This window comes from Pristis pectinata, chromosome 9 (genome assembly GCF_009764475.1).
Source record: "Pristis pectinata isolate sPriPec2 chromosome 9, sPriPec2.1.pri, whole genome shotgun sequence".
NCBI classification, from domain to species: Eukaryota; Metazoa; Chordata; class Chondrichthyes; order Rhinopristiformes; family Pristidae; genus Pristis; species Pristis pectinata.
The window spans coordinates 69546815-69559285 of record NC_067413.1 but is presented as its reverse complement, the minus strand read 5'-3'; the positions used below and the strand labels follow the sequence as shown (position 1 = coordinate 69559285).

The 12471-nt window shown below is 39.0% G+C and overlaps 2 protein-coding genes across 2 annotated transcripts in view; one reads left to right on the top strand and one right to left on the bottom strand.

Annotated features, from left to right (window-relative positions):
* Positions 1-5266: 5266 nt before the first annotated feature.
* On the top strand, positions 5267-6608 carry cebpd (CCAAT enhancer binding protein delta). Its single transcript, XM_052023808.1, has one exon. The coding sequence runs from the start codon at positions 5365-5367 to the stop codon at positions 6250-6252; it is 888 nt and encodes a 295-aa protein (XP_051879768.1). The 5' UTR covers positions 5267-5364; the 3' UTR covers positions 6253-6608.
* Positions 6609-12176: 5568 nt separating this feature from the next.
* Positions 12177-12471, bottom strand: part of spidr (scaffold protein involved in DNA repair) — a 193400-nt gene continuing 193105 nt past the window's right edge. Inside the window, exon 18 of the mRNA XM_052022596.1 lies at positions 12177-12442. Coding sequence (XP_051878556.1) covers positions 12305-12442 — 138 coding nt within the window. The 3' untranslated portion in view covers positions 12177-12304. The remainder of the gene's footprint in view (positions 12443-12471) is intronic.

The window sequence follows — 12471 nt, the reverse complement described above, 5'->3', positions numbered from 1 at the left end:
TATGTTTTTGTAGAGAGGTATGGAACACTGAAGTCAAATTGAAGATGGTGGCAGTGAGAGGGGGTGGGGGTGAAGGAGGTAAGTGAATTAAAAGAAGTAAATGGGACAAAAAATATTAAAAACATCAAGCAGAAAAAGGACTCTGTAATCCAGTTGTAATTATGAATCGTTGTAGGTAGTCCTTGACAAGTGAACGTTCAGATATGCGTGCAGAATAGGCAAACATTCTTGACCCATGAAGTTCAGAACAAGCATGAATAGCAACAGTAATGCACCCACTGGACTGTTTGAAAAGGAGTGTAGGATCTGACAGATTAAAAGAATACCAAGGTTCAAAATTTGCCTCCAACCACTCTGGTGATAGCATGAAGCAATGCAATCGAGTTGTTGCCTAATCACAGCAATCAACTTTTATCAGTCAGTGGTGAGGTAAGTTACTGGAATAATCAGTCAGAAATGTGAATTCAGATCCTACCTACCACGGCAGTTGCGGAACTTGAATTCACCTATATAAAAAAATCTGGTTTAATTAGCTTAGTAAAGGTACCACAAAACTACCGATTGTTATATAAAACCCACCTCGTTTATCAGCGTCCTTTCGGGATGGAAATTTACTATCCTTACATGGTTTGGCCTTCATGTGGCTCAACACCACAACAATGTGGTTAACTCTAAACTGTCCTCTGAAATGGCCTAGCAAGCCATTTGAAATGTATCCTGAGTGCTATATTGAAGCAGAGAAAGAATAAAACCAGATGAACAATAGGCACTAAATTTGGACAGAATAAATTTGGTCTCACTGAAAATGATTTCTCTCAAATTAGACCTTTCCCCACAGATTAGTTGAGCAACACTTGACTATTTACCAAGGCAACAGATTAGTCAAGTTGGATACAGTGGAATTCACAAAGTGCCAGACTCCTTCAACACAAACATAAGGTACAGACTCACCAGGGGTGGTGGTACAGCGAATACAGGCAGGAGGGAGTAGCCCTGGGAGTCCTCCACATTGACTCTAGACCCCACAAAGTGTCATGGCATCAGGTCAAATGTGGGCAAGGAAATCTCTTATTGTCCTCATTCACTACATTCCATTTATCTCAATGAAATTTGCTCCATCAACACTCAGGAATCTTGACACCATCTAACCATCCATTTCCTCCATCTTGGTTACTGTGTGTGCCATATACAAAACATACTGCAGTTAATCAGTTAGGCTTCTCAAGCAGCATCTCCCAAACTCACGCTCATGTTCACGAAGCCCTCATTACCTTTAGACTTGACAATTCTAATATGCACTTGACTGATTTCCCTCTTTCTAACACCCACTAACTTGAGGTCACCTAAAACTATGCAACCATCAACTTTATGTTCACCAAAATACATTGCTTCCCAGTTGGGTAGTGCCTTAATCTTAAAATTCTCATTCTTTTTAAATTGCTCATTGCCTCACTCCTCATCATCTCTGTGACCTTCTCCATACTGAAATCTGAGAGTTTCCATGTTATTCCAATCATCCCTGAATTTAATTAATTCACCACTCGCATCAGTGCCTTCAACAGCCAAAAATCTAGAATTCTCGTCCTAACATCCCTTCCATTCCTCTGTAAAGACGTTTGTGTTTAAAAAAACTTCTATGAACAATGTCTGTCCTAATACCTCTCCTTGTGGGTGATATTAAATTTATGCGGATAACACACCAATGAAATGCCTAGGAAAGTTTGTCAATGTTAAATGTGCTTGATAGATCCGATCCATTACTGTTACTGATCAAACAGAAGATTAATTCACAAATTTTCCACTTGGTGGAGCAGTCGGGTCATACAAGTACCTCACCAAACTTTGAATATGTTTACAGGAAATGCTTGTTCCTCAGCAATTTCTGATGGAAATAATCCAAAAAGACACCAAGTATTCTGTTTTTTTCATTATGACAACTGAAAGGGATAGTTCATAATAGAAGATACCTTAAATCAATTATATTCCTAATTAAACTATACAGGACATACTATTTTCAAAGCAACATATTGATTTTTGCAGGATTTTTTAAAACTATTAATATAAATGTTACAGTAATAACTGGGATATTTGCCATAACCAAATTTCTTGCATCTCTAGCATGCAAGCTTCCAAACTACCCTTAGACGGCAGCCTAGTTCAACTGGCAATACTTTCATCTTTGAGTCAAAGGCCGAGAATGAAACCCACTTTAGATTTCAGCATACAATTTAGCAATCCATGCAAGTACCATCTAAAATAAACAAGGGAGTTGAAGTATTAGTGAAAACTATTGACAGCTCTGATTAGATCATATCAAGGTCGTGTATACTGTTCTGGGCATTACAAGAGAGAACACAGCATAGATTAACCAGACTGATGGCTTGACTGCAAGAAATAAATCACAAGAAAAAAGTGCACAAACCAGCATTGGACTCTCTGGAATGTAAATGTTTAAGGGCAATTTGATCTGTTTTTGAGATAAGGGGACTAATAAAAATATCACCAAACAAGATAATAGTCAGTTTGATAGGAAGAAACACTAATAATCACTGGCATTCTTAATGATTGCCAGAGAGTAAAAAGGGAACAGATAGAGAAGTCTTAAACCACTGTCAAAAAATTGAAGGAGACAGGAGATGCTTCAACATGCAAAAGGGTGGGAGGTTTGTAACTTTCTGCCATAAATGATAATTGAAGAGAGAAGCAAAAAGAAATGCAAGTCCTTTGCAGACACATGCAGGGGTAATTCCAACAAATTTGCACATTGCCTGACTCTGACTGATAATAGACAAACCAACAATCGTGAGGAAGATGTAGAAATATGCATTTCCTTTGTACAGATGTTTGCAGGAAGAAATACAGATAAGAGGATGGGTCAATGGATGCTGGTGCAGATGAGGGAAGACAACCTCACGCTGACACATACTGGCCAAGTTAGGAAGGAATAAGAAGGAGCTAAACAGCAGGAAAAGCATTAAAAGAGGATGGCATGATTTTGAGTCGAATGCTACAGAAAGGTAGGATATTAATTTTCAGAACCACTCAGTAAACAAATTGACTGCTGCATTTGCTTAAATACTGGTCTGGATTGTTTGTGCTCTGTGATGAAGAAACAATGCTCATCACTGATCTTTAAGAAAGCTACTCTAAGTGTGCAGTTATTAGTGTAGCATGAATTTTAATTTAATTCACATCACTATACAGAATCTGCAGCATCCACCAATAATGGCACCTGTCAATCAGGTAATTTTAAAACAATTTACATAAAATAACAATGATTTGGACACACTAGACTCAGAAGCTGATGGCTCATAAGTGAAAATAACATTAAATGACATAATTCAATATTGGTTGGATCCCAACACTTGCAGTCTGCCACACACACTGTTCAGGAAGTTTGCAGATGACACCACCGTAGTGGGCTGAATCTCAAATAACGACGATTCGGAGTACAGGAAGGAGACAGAGAGCCTAGTGACATGGTGCAATGACAACAAACTTTCCACAAAAGTCAGCAAATTGAAAGAGCTGGTCACTGACTTCAGGAAGGGAGGCAGTGTACACGTTCCTGTTTACATCAATGGTGCTGAAGTCAAGAGGATTGAAAGCTTCAAGTTCCTGGGAGTGAACATCATTAATAGCCTGGTCTGGTCCAACCACATAGACGCCATGGCCCAGAAATGTCACCAGTGCCTCTACTTTTTCAGGAGACTGAAGAAATTTGGCATGTATCCTTTGACCCTCACCACAGAAAGCATCCTATCTGGATGCACCACAGCTTGGTTATGGCAACTGCAAACCAGCCTCCCCTCCATGGACTCTACCCACACTTCTCACTGCCTTGGTAAAGCAGCCAACATAAAGACCCCTTCCACTCCAGACATTTTCTCTTCTCCCCCTCTCAACGGGCAGAAGATACAAAAGCCTGAAAGCCCGCACTAGGCTCAAGGACAGCTTCTATCCCACTGTTATCTATTGAATGGTTCTCTAATATGATAAGATGGACTCTTGACCTCACAATATACCTCAATTATGGCCTTACACCTTTTTGTCTGCCTACACTGCACCTTCTCTGTAACACCTTATTCTGCATTCTGTTATTGTTTTCCCTTATACTGCCTCAATGCACTGTTGTAATGAAATGATCTGCATGGATGGCATGTAAAACAAAGTTTTTTTGCTGTACCTCAATACATATGACAATAATAAACCAATTTACCAATTTTATCACTGACTGTAGCTGCAATATGCTGGGAGGTCACAGTTGCAGGGTAATGATAGCTTTGCCAATTTTGCGACCACAATTTGTAAGCTCGTGTTTTATCAGCAATCTACTGGCCATCTCCTTTGCCTGAGGAGATGTTACATTAAAGAAAGGCACATTCTCCCTTTCAATTGTTAGCTAAAGCAATACATCTCTTCCATGGATACAACGATTTTGTTTGGACTGTTATTCTAAATTCATACTAAATCAGAGGTAAAACTATTAGCTACCTCTCTATTGTATGATGCTGGTTGGTTTGGTGTGATGTGGTCTAACGAGCTCCCTGAAATCGACGGCTAAATTCCATGCCCCCCCCCCCCCAAACAGCTGAGAAGTTATATTCTGGGAGCGGTTAAGTAATTAAAAATTGTACCCCAACATTGTGCAATTCTTTATACAGTTCTACTCATATTAGCAGGATAGCATTCAGATGAGAAAAAAAACAAGTAAAAGCTTCCAGCCGGTCTTAACTGAGTAATTTTAGACTGAGGAGGGCGTTGAAGTTTCTAGAATAAGTTATCTAATCAAGCATGGAAAAACAACGAGTCCAGTGGGAAGTGGTTCATCGTGAGAGTGTAACACGCGATCACTCGTTGAAAAGAGGAATGCACACACCTGTATGAGACGGTGGTTTACTTTAAGGAGTGTTTTGTAAACTGATGTTTGCCAATTGCACAACACTTGAGTTACTTTCACTAAAAGTGACCCGGTTTAGGTTCCCCCCAAACAAGTTTCTGCAGTGAAAGCATGCACACGAAAACTATGTGATCCATCCCGTATAAGTTGCACCCAGTCCGTCATGAACCCCTACCACCGTTGTTGACTGCGGTCCGGACACCACACTCCGCCTCCTCTCCTTCCAGAGCCCCCACACCGATGGGCGGCGCTTCCTCGGCAGTAAATCAACCGGATACGCGAACCTTGCACAGACCACGGCCCCCCCTCCATGGTAATGAGTCTTTGAATGAGTGACGCGCGCAGGCGGGCTGTATAAAGCGGCGGGCGGCGCGGAGTCGTTGCATTTACTGGGTGCAAACTTCAATCGCAGTAATCGCCAGGTGCCGAGAGTTGCGGCGGAGCCCGGTGAAACCAGCCCCTTCATGAGTAACCTATATAACCTGGATTCACGCTGCGTCTCGCCATGCTTCCCCATGTTTTCCCTCGAGCCGGCTAACTTCTACGAGGGTGTCAGCGGTGGGGTGACTTTGACCAAGCCGGACCGGGGAATGTGCGAGGAAAGAGCAAGCCTGATTGACTTGAACCCGGCAGGTGCCATCTACGACGACGAGACTGCGATTGACTTCAGCCCTTACGTAGTGGAGCCGGTGTCAGGCTCCCAGCTGGAGCTCTACAACGACGACCTGCTGGCGGATCTGCTCGCCAGTACCAACAAAGGGGACAAGTCTCAGCCCGAGTATGGGTACCTGTCCCACACAGCAGCCAGTCCAATGATGAACTCTGTCACTGGGATATCTGCCTCGACAGGTACCCACTCGGAGAGGGATCCGTTCGCTGCTCAGCTGCGGAACAGCTACGATCAAAGGCTGGACTTATCGAAAGTGGTGGTTAAGGAGGAACGGGACGAGAACATGGAAACGCCGTTGCACTCTCAGATTGCAGCCTGCGCGCAGACCACCGTGCACTTGCCCACGGGGCAGCCGACCCCGCCCACCAGCCCAGAGCCCAGCTCGTCCAACTCCCACGGCAGATCGGTCTCTGCAAAGGAAAGATCCAAGAAGTCTGTAGACCGACAAAGCTCCGAGTACCGACAGAGGAGAGAAAGGAATAATATCGCCGTGAGAAAGAGCAGAGATAAAGCGAAACGGCGCAACGCAGAAATGCAGCAGAAACTGATGGAACTCAATGCAGAGAACGATCGCTTGCATAAAAGGATCGAGCAATTGTCCAGGGAACTTGCGATTATGAGGAACTTTTTTGAGCAACAACCTAATGCAGCATCTTTCCTCAATGCAAGTTCAGACTGTTGAACAAAGCTTAAAAACACTTTAAGCCTCATACCTCAACCAAAGAATCAAATAATGTGTAGCAAGTACTGTGAATTTAGAAATTGTGTAGATTTTTCTCGCCTTGAGTTCTGAACTCTTGAATCTTGTTGCAGACTGCCTTAAAAACTTTGCCACAGCAACAAAAGCTAAACGTTCCTTAAATTATTTTTTATAATTCTTGATTTTTTTTCTATACTTAATCCAACTAGGGGTACATTTATATGCCACGATTACAAACTTTTTTCACATTAGTCAAAACGGTTGCTAGCGATAGTTGACGTTTGTTTTGTAACTGTATTTCATTTTTATGAAAAGAATCATTAAATACGTCAAGTCTATTAGTTTGTGCGGTGTATTTGTTGACTACGTGGGTTGGGCAAAGGAAACAAAAGGTGAATGGAAAATTTTCGGACGACAGGATATCGTGTGCTGTGCTGAGTCATGCTGCGATTGAGAAAGCACGTGAATAGATAACTCAGTCCCAAGTTTTAACCTGAACACAAGTTCATTTGAACATGTGACCCACTGGAATTTATTTTCGCAGAAGCTGCGCTTCCACTTAGCATTAGATTCCTGATTAGTACGATTTATACAGGATACAATAAAATCGGGATCGAACAGGACGGAGTCTATAAGGAAATATTTAAAGACATAACTAGGATTATCAATTTTAAAATAACTCAAAATTCTTGCATTATGCATGCGCGTCTAATATACTCGCTGAACATTGCCTGACACAGCCAGGGTACAATTCCACCCAGCCCATAGTTCACTAACACTGAGAATTATCACCAGTTTTAAGTGGCGTTCCCTTTTTAATTTTGAGGCAGTAATAGTACTACAGCAATCAAAAAGGAAGTGAAACCTTAAATCTGGAATTGTCAAAATTTTAAGACCACAATTGTCACTCCTTTAAGCAAATCGGTGGACAGCAAAGGGTCTCCTATCCTTTGACCTAAGTTGACCGTACAAATTCATTGCAAGTTTTCATTCAATTTAGTACAATATAAATTGAAGATCTGTAATTTGTGTTCAGGCGAATCTATAAATGCCACACAACACTGGCAGCCCAGGTAGGACTTTTTGTTTCGGTGGTACGGGAATAAAAGAAAATATCTCCTTTATTTTGATACTGCAGACTACCCTAGACATATTCAAAGAGCAAGTCTATTTGTTTTGCAAATAAAAATTAAATACATTGGTGCTGAAAGAGAGTAATGTTGGGAATGGAAAGAAAAATCCTTTCTCAGGTGTCTTAGCATCAGGATATGGGAGTGGTGCAGGAAAGTATATGGGCTATAAAAAAAAATCAGGCATGATTAACTGAATGGTGGAGCAGGGACCCAATGACCACTCCTACATTTCATTTACATAGTTATCTGGCCTAACCTGTTCATGCCAGTATTGATGCTCCTCAGGATTCTCCTCCTGTCCTTCCTCATTGAAATGCATCAGCATAAATTCCTTTCTTCCTCAAATGCTGCTTCACCATTCTGCTCCACCACCACTTCCATATTCTTTGTGTAAAAAGTTTCTTCTAAATTCCCTATTGAATTGCTTGGTGACTGTCTTAGATTGCTAGTCTTCAGTTATGCTCTTACTGTACCTACAAGTGGAAACATTCTGTATCTACTCTATCAAATCCTGTCATTTCAAAGACCTTTATCAGGTCACTCAGTTTTCTCGAGAAGACACAAGTCTGTTTATCCTTTCCTGATATGTATTTCTGGTTTCATCCTGTAAATCTTCCCTGTGATTCTATATCCTTTTTATTAATGCAATCAGAATTATGCACAAGTATGACTGAACAAGGTTTAATGGTTTTACCAGACTTCTCTCCTTTTCATTTCTTTCCCTCTTAAAAAGTGCATGTTTTTTGATGAGTTTGCTAACCTGTGGTCTGAGAACATTTTGATCCTCTTCCCCATGTAAACTTGCATCTTCCGAGTAACACGATTGCAATATTCTTTCCAAAAGGTTATTGGCCAATATGTAAATTTATCAATATCTTCCTGTAATTTGCTGCAGGCCTCCTCAGTAATAACAATCTTCCAAATTTGGTGGTATCTTTAAAATTGAGAAGGTGTTTTTGATTCCAAAATCAGAATCGTAAATGTAAATCATGAACACCTGTAGTCCCAGTCCGGATCCCTGTGAAACACCTTCTACTACTGTGAATAGCTATCTTTTTACTCCCGCACTAATTTATCTTGAAGCTAGCTAGCAATTCATTCTGTATTTTGTTACCTGATTCTACATTCTATGACCTCATCTACTCGTCTATTATGGGGTACATTACCAAAGGCCTTTTGAAAACCTGGAGAAATTACATACACTGCATTTTCATTATCTGCTGTCTCTGTCACCTCTGTCAAGCAAGATTTTCACATGAAATCCATGCTTACTATTCATTATGATGCTTCAATTCTCTCTTCTGGTGGGGATTCCATTATTTCCGACCATAAATGTCAAGGAATAATTCCCATAATTCCTAATACATGATTTATCTTCCCTCATAAGTATAGGTATTCTGTTAACTACCTACCAGTCCTCTGGCATTACACCTTTTTTTAAACAAATTGTTAAAAAATGTATCATCTTGGCTCTGCTATCTCTGCCCAAGATTCCTTTCAAATGTTTGAAGGCAATCGATACATACGAAGTTGTTTATCCTTTGAGTTTGATTAGTTTATGTAATATTCCCATTTTTATTTTAATACATATCACATTACCCCTGTCATCTAATGTCATGTTCACCTGTTCAATTTTCCAGGTAAATATTGAAATGAAATAATGATTTAATATCTCTTCCATGGCTCTAACCATTATTTGTGGTTTGTCCTGTGTTTCCCTTAACTAACTGCCCTCACCTCAGAGGTTTTGTTCCATCTCTGTCTCCTCCCCCTCCCCACACTCTACAATTGCTCCCTGTGGCAACCCTAGCCTCACTCTATCACGGATATTCCCCTTGTCCTATCCATTCACCCTTCCTTCTCTTAAATCTAACTTGTTTTCTCTTTTTCCCAGTTCTGATGAAGGATTCCTGACCAAAAACATTAACTATTTCTCCTTTCGTAGATGCTGCCTGACCTGCTGAATATTTCCAGCATTTTTGTTTTTCTTCCTTTTTTATTGATGGATCTGTAAAATGTTTTATTATTTTGTTTTATTTTCCTTGGTAATTTAATTTCATAGCTGTTCCTTGCATTCCAAATTGTTTCTTTGACCTCTCCTAAACCCTTCATATTCTCTTATCAATAATTCCTCTGCTATCTCTATGTTTAACATGTGCATCTTTTCTTGTCCTAAGTTGTACCTTCATGTCCTTATTTTGCCATGGACTCTCATGAGACTTTGGTTTGTTCTTCCCCTTGAGTGGAGTATATATTTTCAGCATTCCCTTGAACAGAGCTTTAAATGTTTACCATTCCTGTTGTACAATATTTTTTCCATCTCCACACCCATGGCCTCATGCTGCTGCTCGTGCTCATCAAAAACACCACTTGGGCTCATTTAATGTAGTTCCCCTCACAGCCTGAAGGGAAAGGAACTTTGAATCCCATCCTTTTGTTCTGGATTTGGATAAAGATCAAAAAGTGAAAAGCCAAAGTATAATCTGTACTGGCAACCAACCATATCTCACTTACAACATTTCTAAAATGAAACAAGGATTTTTTTTAATAATGAGAAATTACACACGATTAAAATAGCTTGTGGATTCCTACAGTTCCATTACAACACCAATATCTGCAGTTCCTGCATTCTGTGTTCCTCCAACTCTGGTCTCTTTACATCCAACATTCTTCAACCAAGTATTGGAAGTGGCAGAATATATAAATGCAGAGATTTTACAATTTTACAAAAGTATAGTGGTTATAACCAAGGATATTAACTTTCATATGTGTTGAGATAAAACAACTAGCTCATGTCAAAAATGCAGCAAATTTCCTGAGTTTGTTCAAGATGGAACTATATACCCCAGGCAGGGAGCAGGCCATAGTAGAATTAGAAACAAGAAATGAGCCTGATTCAGTTAGTACATGAATAGTTTATGTCAGAATAATATTGTAATTAAGTTCAATGGTGTGTTTGAAAGAGAGAAGTGTGAAACATCTGAATCTAGGTTCTTAGCAGCCGAGGCAGACTTCTATGAAATAGAAAGTGTTCAAATGAACTAGAAAAATCTGTAGAGGGGTAAAATAACAGGAATTTAGTGCAAGGTGTTCAAATAGTAATTTAGTTGATACAGAACCAATTTAATCCTCCTAAGGAGGAAGAGTGCTATTTGTCAAAAAAATAACAGCTATAGATGATTAAAGAGGTAAGGAACAACATAAAGCTAAAAGAAAAAGCATACAGAAGGGTACAAGCTAGCACTGATCCTAATGTCCAAGAGAAATGCAAACAAAAAGCAATGAAAGGTAGCCAATCAGATAGCGAGAAATATAAAAGGTTGAGTATGAAAAAATGTTGCAAGTGATATCAAAATCAACAAAGTTTTTCTTAAAAAAATTATTAAAAGTATGTTTGGGAGTAACATGGCCTGTTGAAAAATTACAACCTTGCTATTGTAAATGAACAAAAGGAAGTATCAGGTATGTTGAATAACTACTTATTGCCAGTATTTAGAACAGTGGAAGAAAATAACACACTAACCTTCCAAGCGAAGTAAGACTGAATTAGGGAGAGTGACTCACCAAAAGTAAAGTGAGTGAAATAACTGTAACAAATGAAGACAATGACACTAAGGATGGTAAATTACCAGGAGCAGACGGTTTCTGTTCAAAGGTATTAATGGAAATAGACAAGAGCGTTGCAGAAATTTAATTACAATATTGCAACATTCTCTTAATTCAGCAACTATTCCTTTAAATTGGAGAAACTTCATTACATAAGAAAGTCAAAAGAGGGAAACAAGGAATTTTAGAACAGTAAGCCCATCTATTTTTAGGAAACATCTGGAGTTCATCACTGAGAGTGATTCAACACTTGTAAAAACTTCAGTTGATCAGAAAAGTGCTAACATGAATTGTTAAATTTGAACCCATTTGAATTTTTTTGAAGAGGTGTCTAGGTATATACGGATATAATCTTCAGGAGATGCCTGATAAAATTCGATTAAAGAGATTGTAAACTAAAGTTGAGACTCATGGAATTAAAGGCAAATGGTTGACTGGCTGGGGAATTTGGATACTGAGAATTGGGATAACAAACAAAACTCAAATTGGCAAGATGTGACTGAACAGTTCTGTGTTGAAACCACAACTATTCAATATATTTATAAACTTCTTATGAACTACTATGATAGATAGAAAGCTACATATCCAAGCATGTAAATGACAAAAATGGGAGGTATTGTAATGCAGATAGAAGCATTAAATTAAAGGATTATTGATAATCAAGAATTTGCTAATACTGCTCTTAATAATTTTGAAAAGTAGTAAAAACTGTTTTAACAATTGTGAAGGATATTAATAAATCTCTTTACAATAGCAACCTAAAATAGTTTAAATTATTTCATTTCCAAGTAGAAATGAAAAGAAGACCAAATATTCCATTTGTTATAAATCATTCATCTGCTATGATCTAATAGCTGACCAGGTCAAGGGAATAAATGATCTACCTCTGTTCCTTAGATCCAAAGTTGGTGGAAAGATATAGCAGAAATCTAAGGAGACCTGGGAAAAGAGTTACACAATGAAAAATGTGCAAGATACTGTGTTTCAAGTGGGGATCAAGGTATGTATGATCCCTTTTTACCTTTCCTACAAATAGCCCTTGATTTCACAACAAAATAATTAAATAAAAATAAGTATTCTTCCTACTTTTCATAAAGTTGCTTCATTAACCTTTTAGATCCCCCCTAAAGATACAAATATAGAATTTAAAGACAATGATACACCACATACCCAAAGTAATTATTTATTTACAATACATGAGACTCATAAATATGGAATGCAATACCAGGTATTCATCATAAAATATCAAACATATAACCATCACTGTCACAATGATTGCTGATGGGTGAGAAGTTTCACTGAGGCTGAGTTACCAACTGCAGCAGACGGATTTCTTCCAGTCCAATCCAGATTGATGGATGATTGGTTACAGAGCGGACAAAGCAGCTGAGAGGCCCCACCTCCTTTCCAAGAATACCGTTTACTTCATAACCCTATCATGGTGGTTATATAACAAAATAAA

Excerpts from the sequence above, each read along its gene's own strand:
- cebpd (XM_052023808.1), top strand. The coding sequence starts at position 5,365 with ATGAGTAACCTATATAACCTGGATTCACGCTGCGTCTCGCCATGCTTC.